Raw genomic sequence first — 17,212 nt, 5'->3', positions numbered from 1 at the left:
AGGCCATGGCACTAAGTGCCCCATCCAGGCATTGCTTGAACACCTCTTATCTCTGTTTGTGTTCTTGCTTTCACATGTCTCAGCAAGCCCATGAGTGCAGCAGACAGCAGCACTGTTTCCTTTTCACAGCCTAGCATCTAATTTTTCTCACTCAAGTATTCCAGTGTGCCCCAAACCAGCACACACAGACATGGCCACAGGGCAAGCATCAGGCAGTAGTTTTCCACAGAGAGCATCCCTGAGGTGAGAGGGTGGAAGCCAATTTCCAGTGCTCTCTGAGCTCTGGTTATGCTCTTTTCACTACACAACAACATTATCTAACAGACTGCCAGAAACACTGCCTGGGCAGCAGCCAAGCTCCTCACATTCCTCTAACAGACTCTGCACTCCTGCTGCCAAGTTGAGCTTTCCTAAGTTTGATTGGCATGGAGCTTACCAAGGGTCTGCCTAAGAGTCACAGAATCAGGCAGGCTGGCATAGAGCTCCAAGCTCCTGCAGCCCAACCTAGCCCCCAGCCCTGCCCAACCAACCAGACCATGGCACTAAGTGCCCCAGCCAGGCTTGGCTGCAACACCTCCAGCCAAGGCCACTCCACCACCTCCCTGGGCAGCCCATTCCAGTGCCAATCACTCTCTCTGACAGCAACTTCCTAACAACATCCAGCCTAGACCTGCCCTGGCACAGCTTCAGGCTGTGTCCCCTTCTTCTGTCCCTGGCTGCCTGGCAGCAGAGCCCAACCCCACCTGGCTACAGCCTCCCTGCAGGCAGCTGCAGACAGCAATGAGCTCTGCCCTGAGCCTCCTCTGCTGCAGGCTGCACCCCCCCAGCTCCCTCAGCCTCTCCTCACAGGGCTGTGCTCCAGGCCCCTCCCCAGCCTTGCTGCCCTTCTCTCAACACCTTCCAGCACCTCAGCAGCTCTCTGCAACGAAGGAGCCCAGACCTAGACACAGTACTGCAGGGGTGGCCTGAGCAGTGCTGAGCACAGGGGCAGGATAACCTCCCTTGTCCTGCTGCCCACACTGCTCCTAAGCCAGGCCAGAATTCCCAGAAGCTGCTACTGAGCAGCCAGCTTTGGTTGGAGATGTCCCTGCTGACTGCAGGGTGGTTGAGGCAGATGAGCTTTGAGTGTCTCTTCAGTGAGTCTGTACTGCACCTCCTGTGCTCAAGCACTCTTCCCTCAAGAATTCCTTTAAGCTGTTCCCAGAGCCTCCTGTCTTATGGGGGTCTCTTCCATCCCAGTGCCTTCAGTGAGGCTGTGCTGCACCTCCTGGGCACTCTTTGGGAAGCAGCCTTCCCTTGGGAATTCCTGAAACCCTGGATAAAGGCAACCTGTTCCCACAGCCTCTCCTCTTACTTGAATCCCTTCTATCCCAGTGCCTTCAGTGAGGCTGTGCTGCACCTCCTGGGCACTCTTTGGGAAGCAGCCTTCCCCCAGGAATTCTTTAAAGCCCAGATAAAGGCATCCTGTTCCCAGAGCCTCCTGTCTTATGGGGGTCCCTTCCATCCCAGTGCCTTCAGTGAGGCTGTGCTGCACCTCCTGGGCACTCTTTGGGAAGCAGCCTTCCCTTGGGAATTCCTGAAACCCTGGATAAAGGCAACCTGTTCCCACAGCCTCTCCTCTTATCTCTCCTAGCCATTTAGCTGTATGCACTTCCCACCCACAGGAATGTTTAGAGAGGAGATAAGGTATGAATCCCACAGAATATCACAGCATGATTTATGTAGGACCAAGCCTTATCTCTGTGTGAGTTTCAAAGCCTGCAAAACAAGCCACGGAGAGCAGGGGTTTAAGAGAGTTTGTCCAGAGGCAATATTAGGTAAAGCAGCATGGAGAGCAGCCAGCAGCAGGGGCAGGAGGGAGAGAAATGACATATCCAGAGCTCTGGAAGAGGGCCAAAGTGCCAGCAGGAGCTTCTCCCCTCAGATACAACACCCTGCAAAGCAGCTGCTGTGAACTGAAAGCTGCATTCCTGCTGTGCCTGAACGCTGGGAAGGAAGAGCTGTGGCACAGGAACATGGTTTTGGTTTGGCAGTTCTGCTCTCCAACCAGCAGTAGCAGCTCTTTGGGTTAAGCCTCAGCTGCTTTCACAGCACTCTATTAAAAGAGGGAGGGGGGGAAAAAGGAGGGATAAAATCTTTCCATTTAATCTCTTCTTAGTGTTCTTTTTGGATGGCCTTTGGCAGACAGGGGGTAAATGCCCTGCTCTGCTAGACACCCCCAGACCCAGCAGATCAGGCTCTTTAAAGGATGGAGAGGGACACTCTCCCTGCCTCAGCTCAAGCCAGGCAGCCAGCAAGCTATGTTTAGGACTTAGAGCTGATAAGCCCTTCTGTCCTGAGCAGTATTTATAGGCAGTGCCACTCTGCTAAATCCCCACAGGGACATTCAGCATCTGCATTAATCACTTGGCCAGGCTTTTGCCCAGGCAGAGCTCTCTGCAGTGCTGTCAGGCCAGGACCATCTGCATCAGCTGGAGCAGGACCTAGAGCTGCAGTAGATGGCTTCAGTGGGGGGGTAGCAAAGGAGCTGGGAGGGATGAGCAGAGTTCTCCTTCTTTGGGGTGATCAGTTTTGCTTCTTTGGGGTGATCAGTTTTGCTTCTTTGGGGTGATCAGTTCTCCTTCTTCTGAGTAATCAGTTCTCCTTCTTTTAGGTAACCAGCTTTCCTTCTTTGGGGTAGTCCAAGTTTCTCCTTCTTTGGGGTAATCAGAGCTTTCCTTCTTTGGATAAGCAGAGTTTTCCTTCCTTGGGATAATCAGTTTTCCTTCTTTGGGGTAATCAGAGTTTTCCTTCTTTTGGGTAACCAGCCTTCCTCCTTTGGGATAAGCAGAGTTTTCCTTCTTTGGGATAAGCAGAGTTTTCCTTCTTTGGGGTGATCAGTTCTCCTTCTTTTAGGTAACCAGCTTTCCTTCTTTGGGGTAGTCCAAGTTTCTCCTTCTTTGGGGTAATCAGAGTTCTCCTCCTTTGGGATAAGCAGTGTTTTCCTTCTTTGGGGTAATCAGAGGTTTTCCTTCTTTGGCATAAGCAGAGTTTTCCTTCTTTTGGGTAATCAGAGTTTTCCTTCTTTGGGGCAATCAGAGTTTTCCTTCTTTGGGGCAATCAGAGTTTTTCCTTCCCTGGGGAAATCAGTTTTCCTTCCTTGGGATAATCACTTTTACTTCTTTTGGATAAGCAGAGTTTTCCTTCTTTGGAGTAGTCTGAGTTTTTCCTTCTTTGATTCATGGCAGTAGGGGTTGGAACTGGATGAGCTTTGAGGCCCCTTCTAACCCAACCCATTCTGTGATGCTATCAGTTTCTCGTTTCTACCAAGAAAGGAGCCTGGATGACAAACTCAGCTACAGGCATCTGCCACCCCTCAGGCTGAGGTTGCTGTGTTCACTCTGCCCTAGCATCTTTCTGGCTACATTTTCTCCCTCTCTACACCGCTCTGCTGAGAGCCCACCTGGAGTGCTGCATCCAGCTCTGGAGCCCCTGGGACAAGAGGGCTGTGGAGATGCTGGAGAGTGTCCAGAGCAGGGCCAGGAGGATGCTCAGAGGCTGCAGCAGCTCTGCTGTGAGCACAGACTGAAAGAGTTGGGACTGTGCAGGCTGGAGCAGAGGAGGCTCCCAGGGGACCTTCTTGTGGCCTTCCAACATCTGAAGGGGGCTCCAAAAAAGCTGGGGAGGGACTTTTGAGGGTGTGAGGGAGTGACAGGACAGGGGGGAATGGAGCAAAGCTGGAGGTGGGGAGAGTGAGGCTGGAGGTGAGGAGGAAGTTGTTGAGCAGGAGAGTGGTGAGAGGCTGGAATGGGTTGCCCAGGGAGGTGGTTGAGGCCCCATGGCTGGAGGTGTTTGAGGCCAGGCTGGCTGAGGCTGTGTGCAGCCTGCTCTAGGGTAGGGTGTCCCTGGGCATGGCAGAGGGGTTGGGACTGGCTGCTCCTTGTGCTCCCTTCCAACCCTGACTGATTCTGTGATTCTATGTCCCTGCTGAGTGCAGAGGGGGTGGGACTGGATGAACTTTAGAGGTCACTTCCAACCCAGACCATTCTCTGATTCCAGCATTCATGGTTCTGGCCCCTACCTGTTTTCTCACCCTAAGGAAGCTGTGCATGGGTTGAAGGCTCTATTTGATGAAGACCATGGAAAGCTAAATGAAAAAGAGCAGTTCATAGTCAGAGAACCCTTTTTGGTTGGTAGAGCCCTCTAAGTTCATCAGGTCCAACCTTCAACCAGTACCATCATGGCCATTAAACCAGGTCCCAAGGTGCCATGTTCCCATCACTACAAGCCCTTGTCAAAAGTCTTTTCCTGGCTTTCTTGTAGCCCCCCTTGAGGTACTGGATGCAGTAGAAGAGATGGCACAGTACAACTTAGTGCTCCCTGAGAAAGTTGTGTTGTGAGGAGGAATTTCTTCCCTGTGAAGGTGACAGAGCCCTGGAACAGGCTGCCCAGGGGGGCTGTGGAGTCTCCTTCTCTATCTCAACCTCCTGTCCCTGTGCTTCCTTCAACCCTGACTGATTCTGTGATTCCATGTGGGAGCCAAAAGGGGGATTCAGAACGTCACAGCCTCTAGAGGTGTAAAGCCATGGAGAGAGCTGAGGGCAGACTGTCCTCAGGGGATGGCTGCAGCATCACAGCAATACCCTCACAGCTGGATCCTTTTGTGTGTTCCAGGGAGCAGTTGTCGCCGTGACCGGAGATGGAGTCAACGACTCCCCTGCCCTGAAGAAAGCAGACATCGGAATCGCTATGGGGATTGCTGGCTCTGATGCAGCCAAAAACGCAGCTGATATGGTGCTGCTGGATGATAACTTTGCCTCTATTGTCACAGGCGTGGAGGAAGGTAAAAAAAAAATCATCTTGCTTGAAATGGGAGCTCCTAACAGCCAGAAGGCAGTGGCAGTGTGGACATCACTGCTCCAGTTTCCCCTTGGGCAAAGATCCCATTCTGGGCTTCTGTGCTCCACAACCTCCCTGGAGGTGTTTAAGGCCAGCTTGGATGAGGCCTTGAGCAACCTGCTCTAGTGGGAGGTGTCCCTGCCTAGGGCAGGGGATTGGAGCTGGATGATCCTTGAGGTCCCTTCCAACCTAAACCATTCTATGGTTCTATGAAGGCAGACGCAGCAGTGAGTGATTTCACTTAGGAGCTGGGGGGGTGCAGCCTGCAGCAGAGGAGGCTCAGGGCAGAGCTGATTGCTGCCTGCAGCTGCCTGCAGGGAGGCTGTAGCCAGGTGGGGTTGGGCTCTGCTGCCAGGCAGCCAGGGCCAGAAGAAGGGGACACAGCCTGAAGCTGTGCCAGGGCAGGTTGGGCAGGGCTGGGTGCTAGGTTGGGCTGCAGGATCTTGGAGCTCTCTTCCAGCCTGCCTGATTCTATGACTCTGTGACACATCCTCAAGCTGTGCCAGGGCAGGTCTAGGCTGGATGTTGTTAGGAAGTTGCTGGCAGAGAGAGTGATTGGCATTGGAATGGGCTGCCCAGGGAGGTGGTGGAGTGGCCGTGGCTGGAGGTGTTGCAGCCAAGCCTGGCTGGGGCACTTAGTGCCATGGTCTGGTTGGTTGGGCAGGGCTGGGGGCTAGGCTGGGCTGCAGGAGCTTGGAGCTCTCTTCCAGCCTGCCTGATTCTATGACTCTATGACACAGCCTCAAGCTGTGCCAGGGCAGGTTCAGGCTGGATGTTAGGAAGAAGTTCTCCACAATAGGAGTGATTGCCATTGGAATGGGCTGCCTGGGGAGGTGGTGAAGTCCCCATCCCTGGAGGTGTTTAAGAGGAGGCTGGATGAGGCACTTAGTGCCAGGGTTTGGTTCATTAGAAGGTGCTGGCTGCTAGGTTGGACTCAATGATCTTGAAGGTCTTTTCCAACCTGGTTCATTCTGTGATTTTGTGAGCCTGTGACCTTTTTGTCCTGCTGACCCCTGCTGACCCCCAGCTCTCACAGCAGTGTCTCCTTCCCCTCCAGGCCGCCTGATCTTTGACAACCTGAAGAAGACAATTGCCTACACTCTGACCAAGAACATTGCTGAGCTCTGCCCCTTTCTCATCTACATCATTGCCAGCATCCCACTGCCCATTGGCACTATCACCATCCTGTTCATCGACCTGGGCACAGACATTGTAAGCTGGGGGCAGCTGCAGCACCCTGACAAGTGAGGGCTGGGTGCAGGGGAACATGCAGGACACTCAAAGATTGAGTTGCCTTCCCCTGGTGAAAGAGTTGAGGAGCAGATTAAAAGCAGGCAGGAATAGAGAGAGCAGGAAATAACCTGCAGAGAGGGAGAGGAGAGAAAAGATCTCTTCTGATCCATGTGTGCAGAAGAGCTGTGTCCAACCAAGGGATCACACAGACTGCTGCAGGCACTGCAGGGACTACAGGCTGGAGGCTGCTGAAAGCATGAGAGAGTCTTTTCATCCCAGATCTGAACCATCCTCTCATGCTTTCAGCAGCCTCTAGCCCTCTGCCTTGTCATCTGGGCTTCAGATCCTCTGAAACAGCTTCAGGCTTCCCTCAGCTCCTTTATAAACGCCAGGAGAGTGCCAGGGGGAGCCTTTCCCCACTTGCTCTGCCTGGAATGCCAAGGGAACCACCTGGGAACCAAAGCTTTCCTGCCTGCCAGGCAGCTGAGCACTGGCCCCGGGGCACTGATGGTTTGTTTCTGTTGCAGATCCCCTCCGTGGCCTTAGCCTACGAGAAGGCTGAAAGTGATATCATGAACAGGAGACCTCGAAACAAGAAGAAGGACAGGCTGGTGAACCAGCAGCTGGCAGTCTACTCCTACCTGCAGATCGGTAGGTGCCCAGAAACCTGCCTGGGACCTGCAGCCCAGGCAGAGCCAAGTCCCTTCAGCGCTTAGAAAAGGGGGAGCTGAAACTTGGCTCTTTCACAGAGTCATAGAATGGGTTGGGTTGGAAGGGACCTCAAAGCTCATCCAGTTCCAACCCCTTCTGGCATGGGCAGGGGCACCTCTCACCAGCACAGGTTGCTCAAAGCCCCATCCAACCTGGCCTTCAACATCCACACTCCAGACTTTTTAGGCTGGAGAAAAGAAGACTTAGAGGGGGCTTGATAAATGTTTCTAACTATCTGAGGGCTGTCAGGAGGGGGGCACAGGCTCTGCTCACTGCTCCCTGGGGTAGGACAAAGAGCAGTGGGTGTAAGTTGCAGCAAAAGAGGTTCTGCCTCCACACAAGGGGGAACTTCTTGATTGGAAGGGTCACAGAGCACTGGAACAGACTCCCCAGAGAGGTTGTGGAGTCTCCTTCTCTGGAGCTTTTCCAGGCCTGTCTGGATGTGTCCCTCTGTGATCTGTGTTAGATAGGATTGTCCTGCTCTGGCAGGAGGGTTGGACTGGATGATCTCCTTGGATCCCTTCCAACCCCTAACATCCTGTGAGCTGTGATCCTGTGACCTCCAGGAAGTGTCATCTGAAACCTCCCTGGGCAACCTGTGCCAGTCTCTCCCCACCCTCACTCTCAACAATCTCTTCCTCATCTCCACTCTCACTCTCCCCTCTTCCACCTCAAAGCCATTCTCCCTCATCCTGGCACTCCCAGCACTCATTGAAAGTCCCTCCCCAGCTCTTCTGAAGCTCCTTCAGGTACTGCTCTAAGGTCTCCCTGGAGCCTTCTCTTCCCAAGGCTGAACAGTCTCAACCCTCCCAGCCTGTCCCCACAGCAGAGGCTCTCCAGCCCTCTGACCATCTTCATGGCCTCCTCTGGACCTGCTCTGTGACCCTCTTGTGCTGTGTTCCCCAGCACTGGAGGCAGTGCTGCAGGTGAGGTCTGAGCAGAGCAGATTCGAGGGGCAGAATCCCCTCCCTGTGCTGCTGCTCTCCCTGCTCTGCCTGCAGCCAGCACACAGCTGGCTCTGGGCTGCCAGCCACCAGTGCAGGCTCCTGGGGAGGTCTCCTTTGCCTTTCCAGGCAAACTCCTGACTCCCTTCTGCTGCTCATTATTCAATGACACAGGCTGAATGTTGAACTGTGTTGATGCATTCAGCACAACAGGATTTCATCTACAGGGGTCAAGAACCTTGGAGAGCTACAGGCTCTAAAACCAGCCTGAGACTCCCAGCAAGGTCCATGCCGTGGGAGATAGCTCCATGCTGACATCCATCACTCCTGAACTGGGCTTCTTCCTCATGTCTACCTCGTTGATTTTGCAGGTATCATGCAGTCAGTGGGAGCCTTTGTCACCTATTTCACTGTGTATGCTGAGCAAGGTTTCCTCCCTCACACGCTGCTCGGCGTGCGAGTGGCCTGGGAGAGCAATGCCATTAATGACTTTGAGGATTCCTATGGACAGCAATGGGTAAGGAATCACAGAACCATGCAGTGCACTGGGTTGGAAGGGACCCTTGAAGGTCATCTTGTCCAACCCCCTCCCTGCAGTCAGCAGGGACAGAGAATCATAGAGTTGTCTCAGTTAGAGCAGACCTCTGAGCTCATCAAGTCCAACCCTGCACCACCACCACTAAGCCATGTCCCAGAGCTTTAGATCAGGTTGCTCAGGGCCCCATCAAGATTGACCTTGAATGTCTGCAGGGCTGGGGCCTCCAACACCTCTCTGGATAAGCAGTTGCAGAGAGAAGGACTGAGTGATCCTTGCACTGAGTGATCCTTGCACTGCCTCTCATCCAAATGCTCTGCACTCTCCTCCAAAGCAAAGGATGGTGGAAAGAAAGAGACAGAGATTGAAATGCAAAACCAGTGAGCTGTCAGCCACTGCTCTTTCAGGACAGAGCTTTCAGCCACGTAGCTCTTTCATTCATAGAATCAAGCAGGTTGGAAGAGAGCTCCAAGCTCCTCCAGCCCAACCTAGCACCCAGCCCTAGACAATCAACCAGATCATGGCACCAAGTGCCTCAGAGACTCCATCCTTTCATTCATTCACTTACAGCTTCCCTTTTATCTGCTTGAAGCCTCTGGGGATGAACCTTCTTCTCTGGACTCTCTGTTTAGCTCCAACATGTTCACTCAGACCTGCTGTGACTTACCTTGCAGACTCTTCCCTTTCACTCCCCCTGCAGTAAATCACAAGGCACAAATAATTAATAAATCAATATTGACAATAATAAATTAGCATTGACATTAATAAATCAATATAACACCAATAAATCAATATTAATATTAATAAATAATGCTGTCAATACTTACATTAATACATCAATGATGGCATTAATACATTGATATTGATATTAATACATCAATCTTGACATTAATGCATCAATGTTGGCATTAATGAATCAATAATGGCATTAGAACATCATTAATGACAATAATACATCAATAATGGCATTAAAATGAACCCATAATGGCATTAATGCATCAATATTGGCATTAGTACATCAATAATGGCATTTAAATGAGTTAATAATGACATTAATACATCAATAATAGCATTAAAATTAATCCCTAATGGCATTAAAGTGTCTATATTGGCATTAATGAATCAATAATGCCATTAAAACGAATCAATAATGGCATTAATACATCAATATTGACATTAATACATCAATAATGGCATTAAAAACAGTCAATAATGGCATTAAAAACAATCAATAATGGCATTAATGCATCCACATTGGCATTAATATGTCAATAATGGCATTAAAATGACTCAATAATGGCATTAATACATCCATATTGGCATTAAAATGACTCAATAATGGCATTAATGAATGAATAATGGCATAAGAACATCAACATTCATGTTAATGCATCATTAATGGCATTAATCCATCAATAACACCATTAGTACAGCAATAACACCATCAATACATCAATAACCTCATTAATAGATCAATATTTACTTTCATAAATCAATATTGACATTAACAACTCAATGTTAACATTAATGTTAACATTAATAAATATAGACATTGATAAACCAATATAGACATTAATAAATCAATAAGGGCATTAATAAATCAATATTGATGTTACTGAATCAACATTAATGTTAATACATCAACAATGGCATCAATCAATAGAGACATTCATAACCCAATACTGCCATTAATCAATGAGGGCATTAATAAGTCAATATTGATGTCACTGAATCAATCTTAATACATCAACAATGGCATTAATCAATAGAGACATTCATAAAGCAATAGTGCCATTAATCAATAAGGGCATTAATAAGTCAATATTGATGTTACTGATGGCATTAATCAATATAGACATTCATAAAGCAATAATGCCATTAATCAATGAGGGCATTAATAAGTCAATATTGATGTCACTGAATCAATCTTAATACATCAACAATGGCATTAATCAATAGAGACATTCATAAACCAATACTGCTACTAATCAATAAGGGCATTAATAAGTCAATATTGATGTTACTGATGGCATTAATCAATAGAGACATTCATAAAGCAATACTGCCATTAATCAATAAGGGCATTAATAAGTCAATATTGATGTTACTGATGGCATTAATCAATAGAGACATTAATAAAGCAATACTGCCATTAATCAATGAGGGCATTAATAAGTCAATATTGATGTTACTGAATCAATACATCAACAATGGCATTAATCAGTATAGACATTCATAAACCAATACTACCATTAATCAATAAGGGCATTACTAAGTCAATATTGGTGTTACTGAATCGATCTTAATACATCAGCAATGGCATTAATCAATAGAGACAATAATAAGCCGCTAATGACATTAACGAATCAATTCCAACACCTCCTTACCCCCAGCTGCTGCTTCAGCCTCACCCCCAGCAACCAGCAGGGCAGAAGCAGTGGCCACAGCCTGAGCCTTGCTCCGTCCCAGGAGCTCCGCACTGCCACCTCTGTAACCGGAGGGGTCTGCGGGCTCCGCACTGCCACCTCTGTAACCGGAGGGGTCTGCGGGCTCCTCACTGCCACCTCTGTAACCGGAGGGGTCCGCGGGCTCCGCACTGCCACCTCTGTAACCGGAGGGGTCCGCGGGCTCCGCACTGCCACCTCTGTAACCGGAGGGGTCTGCGGGCTCCTCACTGCCACCTCTGCAACCGGAGGGGTCTGCGGGCTCCTCACTGCCACCTCTGTAACCGGAGGGGTCTGCGGGCTCCTCACTGCCACCTCTGTAACCGGAGGGGTCCGCGGGCTCCGCACTGCCACCTCTGTAACCGGAGGGGTCTGCTGGCTCCGCACTGACACCTGTGTAACCGGAGGGGTCTGCAGGCTCCGCACTGCCACCTCTGTAACCGGAGGGGTCTGCAGGCTCCGCACTGCCCCTCCGCAGGGTGCGAGGGGCTGCGCTCAGGCTGCTCTGCTCTCCCTTTGCTCCGCAGACCAAGTACCAGAGGACGTACCTGCAGTGGACTGGCTACACTGCTTTCTTTGTCAGCATCACCATCCAGCAAGTGGCTGACCTCATCATCAGGAAAACACGAAGGAATTCCATCTTCCAGCAGGGGCTTTTCAGGTAAGGGTTTGGCTTGGGTTTGGGGAGGTTTTGTGGAGGTTCTTTGCCTGGCACAAGAGGCTAAGTCAGCCTTCTGCTGCCCTTGGGAGAAGGTTAGCTCAGCGACTTTGCCCACTTGAGCAAAGGATAAAGCTGGCTTCAAGCAAGGGCAGAGCTCAAACCCTTTGGTATCATAGAACCAGCAATGTGCTCTGGTGGCCAGCAGGGACAATGCCATTCTGGGGTGGATCAGTAGGGCTGGGCCCAGAGAGGTTCTCCTTCCTCTTCTCCACTTGGGTGAGGCTGCATCTGGAGTCCTGTGTCCAGTTCTGGGCCCCTCAGTTCAAGAAGGACCTAAGGGAGCTGCTTGAGAGACTCCAGCACAGAGCCACAGAGGTGCTGAAGGCAGTGAACATCATCCTTGTGAGGAGAGCCTGAGGGAGCTGGGGCTGGGACCTTAGAGAGAAAGAGCCTGAGAGGTGACCTCATTGATGGTTGTAAAGATGTGCAGGTGAGTGCCAGGAGGCTGGAGCCAGGCTCTGCTGAGTGCTGCCCAATGCCAGCACCAGGGGCAGTGGTGGAAGCTGAGGCATGGGAAGTGCCATGGAAACAGGAGGAGGAATTTTTACAGAGAGAGTGGTCAGGGATTGGATTGAGCTGCCCAGGGAGGTGCTGGAGCCACCCACCCTGCAGGTGCTTCAGGGTGGTTTGGATGTGGTGCTTGGGGCTATGGTTTAAGGTGCATCTTGCAGAGCAGGGTTCTAGGCTGGACTTGGTGACCTCGAGGGGCTCTGCCAGCCTGCATGTGGCTGTGAGTCTGTGATTTTCTTTTCCCCTGTGAGGGTGACAGAGCCCTGGAACAGGCTGCCCAGGATGGGTTGTGAAGTCTCCCTCTCTGGAGATATTTGAGACCTGTCTGGATGTGTTGCTGTGTGATCTGCTCTGGGTGATGCTGCTCTGGCAGGGCTTGGACTGGCTGAGCTTTGGAGGTCCCTTCCAGCCCCTGGCATTCTGTGATCACAGAACTGTTTCTGTTGGAAAAGACCTGCAAGATTATCCACCACCCACCCACCCCACCCCCCCTTTGCTCCCTTTCTTACTTCATGATGCTCATGGTAGTTAGGGTATGGTTGGGCTTGATTGGCTTCATTCTCTCTAGAGAAAGACCTCATGCTGGTTACTCTGAAAGTACAGCACCAGCTCAGAATTAACTTTCCACTCATCACAATCTTTATTGCACATCAAAGGATGTTTCCAGGCTCTTAAGTTCTTTCTGTAGCTCATAGATTGGTTTGGGTTGAAAGGGACCTTGAAGCTCATCCAGTCCCAACTCCCTCATCCATGGGCAGGGATACCTCTCACCAGCACAGGTTGCTCAAGACCTCATCCAGCCTGGCCTTGAACACCTCCAGGGAGGTTGTGGAGCACAGAAGCACCCAATGTGATCTTTGATCACATTGGGTGCTTCTGTGCTCCACAACCTCCCTGGAGGTGTTCAGTGGTTCTGTGCTCCACAACCTCCCTGGAGATGTTCAGTGGTTCTGTGCTCCACAACCTCCCTGGAGGTGTTCAGTGGTTCTGTGCTCCATAACCTCCCTGGAGGTGTTCATTGCTTCTATGCTCCACAACCTCCCTGGGCAACCTGTGCCAGTCTCTCCCCACCTTCACTCTCAACAATTTCTTCCTCATCTCCCTTCTCCATCTCCCCTCCTCAAGCTTCAATCCATTGCTTCTCATCCTATCATCACCACAAGCCCTTGTCCAAAGTCCCTCCCCAGCTCTCCTGCAGCCTCTTCAGGAAGGCTACTCTGAGGTCTCCCTGGAACCTTCTCCAGGCTGAACAAGCCCAACTCTCCCAGCCTGTTGCAATTCCCTGAGAGAAGCTGAGCCTCCAAGGAGATTCCAGCTGCTCAGACTCCCTAAGAGAGTGGTGGCTGTCCTCAGGGAGTTCAAAATGTGGGACAGGGGCCACACACAGAGGCTGGCATTCAGTCAGAGCATTGCTGATAGACAGCAGATTGGTTCCCTTTCTTTATCTGCAGGTACAGAGCCTACACCTATGTGTATTTCCTTTTCACTTGTAGAGTTGAGTCACAGAGCACACAGACATGGTGCAAGCAGAGGGCATGATTCATGCCCTCTGCTGTGCCATCAGCTTTCCATGCAAGGACAGAGCCCTCTAACCTTTCCTCTTTGGTTGTCTTGTAGGAACAAAGTCATCTGGGTGGGTATATTTTCCCAGATAGGAATTGCTCTGATTCTTACCTATGGCCTGGGACATGTCACAGCCCTGAACTTCACACCTCTGAGGTGAGTGCTGAGGCAGCTCTGCTGCCCTCCCCTTCCACCTGTAAACAGACATGGACCTACCAACCTGGCAGAAACCAGTGGGAAGCAGCATGTCCATGCAGCACAGCTCCAGGAGGACTGTGTGAGGACATTCAGCATCAACCTGGTTGGAGAAGACCTTGAGAACATCAAGCCCACACCACAACCCTCTTCATGTAGACAACTCTTAGACCATGGCCCTAAGCCCAAACGTTTCTTGAACACCTCCAGGGATGGTGACTGCATCCTACTTCTCCCTGGGTATTAATGCTATTATGGTCTAGTGATGAAGGATGATGGGCTGAAGGTTGGACTGGGTAATCCTGGTGGCCCTCTCCAACCATAGCAGTTGAGATGTTGTGCTGGGGGATTTGCTTTAGTCACTTGTCAGTGTGAAATTTATGATTGGACTCGAGGAGCTCGAAGAACTTTTCCAATCTAAGAGATCCTGGGATCCTGGACAGGCTGTTCCAGTGCCTGAGAACCCTTTCATTGAAGGAATTTTCCCTAATGAGAGAGGGAGGACAATTTCTTGATCAAAAGGGGCTTTATTTTCCCCATTTCCACACAAAACCTCACTACTTCTTCCACTCTATCCCCTCCCAAGTATCCACAACTTACATGTGCACAACCAGCACGTTAACAGTCAGCTTTTTTTCCAGGCTCCCCAACACTCTGGGGAGATTAGAGAGCATTTTACTTGCATCTAGACAAGAAGCTCTCATTTGAAATACATCACTGCCAGAAATGTCCCATTTTTTCCCCTGCCATCTCCACCTGCAATGCCACCAGGCACCATTTCCTCCTGGGAAGTGCTTGGGATAACTTCATTCAACAACCACTCAAGATTGGGAGGTCTACATCAGCAGCATCTAGGTTCTAACTGTTGGATTGAGAGGGAAAGCAGCAGGAAAGGCAGGGTCTATTTCTGTAACAGCAAAGAGCAGAGAGAGATCAAAGATTCAGCTGAGTTGCTTAGATGTTTCTGACTGAGAACCTCTTCTCCCCCTGCCAGGTTTCAGTACTGGTTTGTGGCTGTACCATTTGCAGTCTTGATATGGGTCTACGATGAAGTCCGCAAGCTGCTGATCAGGAGATACCCAGGAAGTAAGAGCCTCTTCTACTTGGGTGCTTTAATAGTAGGGCCACAGGTTCACAGATGGCATCAGGTTGGAAGGGACCCTCAAAGATCACCCAATCCAACCTCCCCCTGCAGTCAGCAGGGACATCCCCAACTAGGTCAGAGCCCTGTCGAGACACACCTTGAGTGTCTCCAGGGATGGAGCCTCAACCACCTCCCTGAGCAGCCTGGTCCAGAGTTTCACCACTCTCACTGTGAAGAGCTTCTCCTCCTAAAGTCCAAACTAAGTCTACCCTGCTCCAGTTCCAAACCATTGCCCCTCTTTCAAACCAAGCCTTTCTACACAGTCCCTCCCCAGCCATCCTGTAGCCCCCTTCAGGTATTGAATCGGTGCTCTGAGGTCTGGAGCCCAAACTCTCCCAGCCTGTCCCCACAGCAGAGCTTCTCCAACCCTCTGATCATATTTGTGGCCTCCTCTGGACCATCTCCAGCAGATCCATGTCCCTCTTGTGCTGTGGGTCCCACAGCTGGCCCCAGCCCTGCAGGTGAGGTCTCCCCAGAACAGAGCAGAGGGGCAGGATCCCCTCTCTCCAGCTCTGTCCACACTGCTTTGGATGCAGCTCAGGATCAGAAGGATTCATGAGCCACAAAGGTTATCTTAGGGCCATCCATCCAAACATCTATACCCATCCAAACATGCCCACCCATCCAAACATCCCCACCCATCCAAACATCCATACCCATCCAAGCATGCCCACCCATCCAAACATCCCCACCACCCCCCCTTCTGCAGCCCACATGGGAAATCTTCACATCTTCTGAACTCTTAGGGGCCAGAAAATGAGTTCAGTGAGGTCAGAGCAGAGGGGCAGGATCTCCTCTCTCCAGCTCTGCCCACACTGCTTTGGATGCAGCCCAGGCTGCCCTTGGCCTTCTGTGCTGCCACTGCCCATTGCTGGCTCCTGCCCAGCTTCTCCCCTACCAGCACCCTCAAGTCCTTCTCTGCAGGGCTGCTCTCAATCTCTTCATCCCCCACCCTGGACTGATACTGAGTATTGCCCTGACCTAGGTGCAGGACCTTGCACTTTGCTGTATCAAACCTCATGAGGTTCTCCTCAGCCACCTCCCAGGTGTCCTCTCCTACCCCTTCCTTCATACACCTGCCTTAGCTGCTGCTTAAAAACAGACCATTTGTGACCTCCTTTCTGAGGATAACAAATAACTGAGGGTTTTTTCCCACCCCCCCCACTCTCCCTTCTCCTCCTGCAGGCTGGTGGGACAAGAACATGTACTACTGAAACCCTGCTGCGCTCCCTCCTTGGGGAGAGCTCCTTCCCCACCCGACCCAGGCTCTGCTGCTTTCGTGTCCTGTCTGTGCAATATCAAGCATGAGTTCACCCCGTGAAGGGGAGAAGAGATTTCATGAGTCTAATGAAGAAATAAGGACTTCAGAGGCTGACAAATGACCTCCCACTGGACTGTAAAGCTGGCACTTGTCTCCAAATCGAAACGCTACCTATTTTGGTTATCAAGCACCATACTCCCCCTCCTCATGCAAAGATGAACTTGGAGAGAGCTCTGAGAGGAAAAGCTGCACAGAGATAAAGCAAGAAAAGCCAAAGACAGAAGCCCCACACAATCTAAGGCATGAATTTGCACTAAAGGTGTTTGCTGGTTTCCTTTTGCTGGTGGAACTGAATTCCAAGCGAGTGCACACACAGACCTGTGTTACCTCATCCGGGGGGGGGAAATGCTGTACAGGAAGAATTTCATAATAAAACTAGTGTGGTTTTTTCCAGAAAGCAGGTCTGCATCTCCTTCTCTTACAAAACCTAACACAGGCTGGGTGCATGGGCAAAAGATCTGAGCTCTGCCAGCTCAGAAAGCAAAGAAGTGCACACCTGGAATTGTTTCTTGCACCACTAACATCCTTCAGCCTGGATAAATGCATCTTGCAAACCAAGGCACAGCCTCCCAGTGGGAACATTTTCATAGGATCCTAGAGTGGGTTGGGTTGGGAAAGGCCTCTAAGATCATCCAATCCAACCAGCAACCCAACCCCACCATGGCCACCAAACCATGTCCCAACATGTCATGGCCACACATTTTCTCTTCCCTTCTCTTCCCTTCTCTTCCCTTCCCTTCCCTTCCCTTCCCTTCCCTTCCCTTCCCTTCCCTTCCCTTCCCTTCCCTTCCCTTCCCTTCCCTTCCCTTCCCTTCCCTTCCCTTCCCTTCCCTTCCCTTCCCTTCCCTTCCCTTCCCTTCCCTTCCCTTCCCTTCCCTTCCCTTCCCTTCCCTTCCCTTCCCTTCTTTTTTCCCTTCCCTCCGCTCTCTTGGCTCCTGCTTTGTTGATGACCTCTCTTGCCATCTGCTGCAAGAGGAACTCTCCTCCTCACCCTGCTTCTTCTCTAGGGGTTT

The 17,212-nt window shown here is 50.8% G+C and overlaps 1 protein-coding gene across 1 annotated transcript in view; it reads left to right on the top strand.

Moving 5' to 3' along the window:
* Nucleotides 1-16,603, top strand: part of ATP12A (ATPase H+/K+ transporting non-gastric alpha2 subunit) — a 95,749-nt gene extending 79,146 nt beyond the window's left edge. The window contains exons 17-24 of the mRNA XM_064173102.1: nucleotides 4,654-4,822; nucleotides 5,936-6,090; nucleotides 6,639-6,762; nucleotides 8,138-8,283; nucleotides 11,273-11,406; nucleotides 13,594-13,695; nucleotides 14,729-14,820; nucleotides 16,064-16,603. Coding sequence (XP_064029172.1) covers nucleotides 4,654-4,822; nucleotides 5,936-6,090; nucleotides 6,639-6,762; nucleotides 8,138-8,283; nucleotides 11,273-11,406; nucleotides 13,594-13,695; nucleotides 14,729-14,820; nucleotides 16,064-16,092 — 951 coding nt within the window. The 3' untranslated portion in view covers nucleotides 16,093-16,603. The remainder of the gene's footprint in view (nucleotides 1-4,653; nucleotides 4,823-5,935; nucleotides 6,091-6,638; nucleotides 6,763-8,137; nucleotides 8,284-11,272; nucleotides 11,407-13,593; nucleotides 13,696-14,728; nucleotides 14,821-16,063) is intronic.
* The last annotated feature ends 609 nt before the right edge of the window (nucleotides 16,604-17,212 follow it).

This window comes from Pogoniulus pusillus, chromosome 38 (assembly GCF_015220805.1).
Source record: "Pogoniulus pusillus isolate bPogPus1 chromosome 38, bPogPus1.pri, whole genome shotgun sequence".
In the NCBI taxonomy this organism is placed as follows: Eukaryota; Metazoa; Chordata; class Aves; order Piciformes; family Lybiidae; genus Pogoniulus; species Pogoniulus pusillus.
This window is presented reverse-complemented; position numbering and strand designations above follow the sequence as displayed.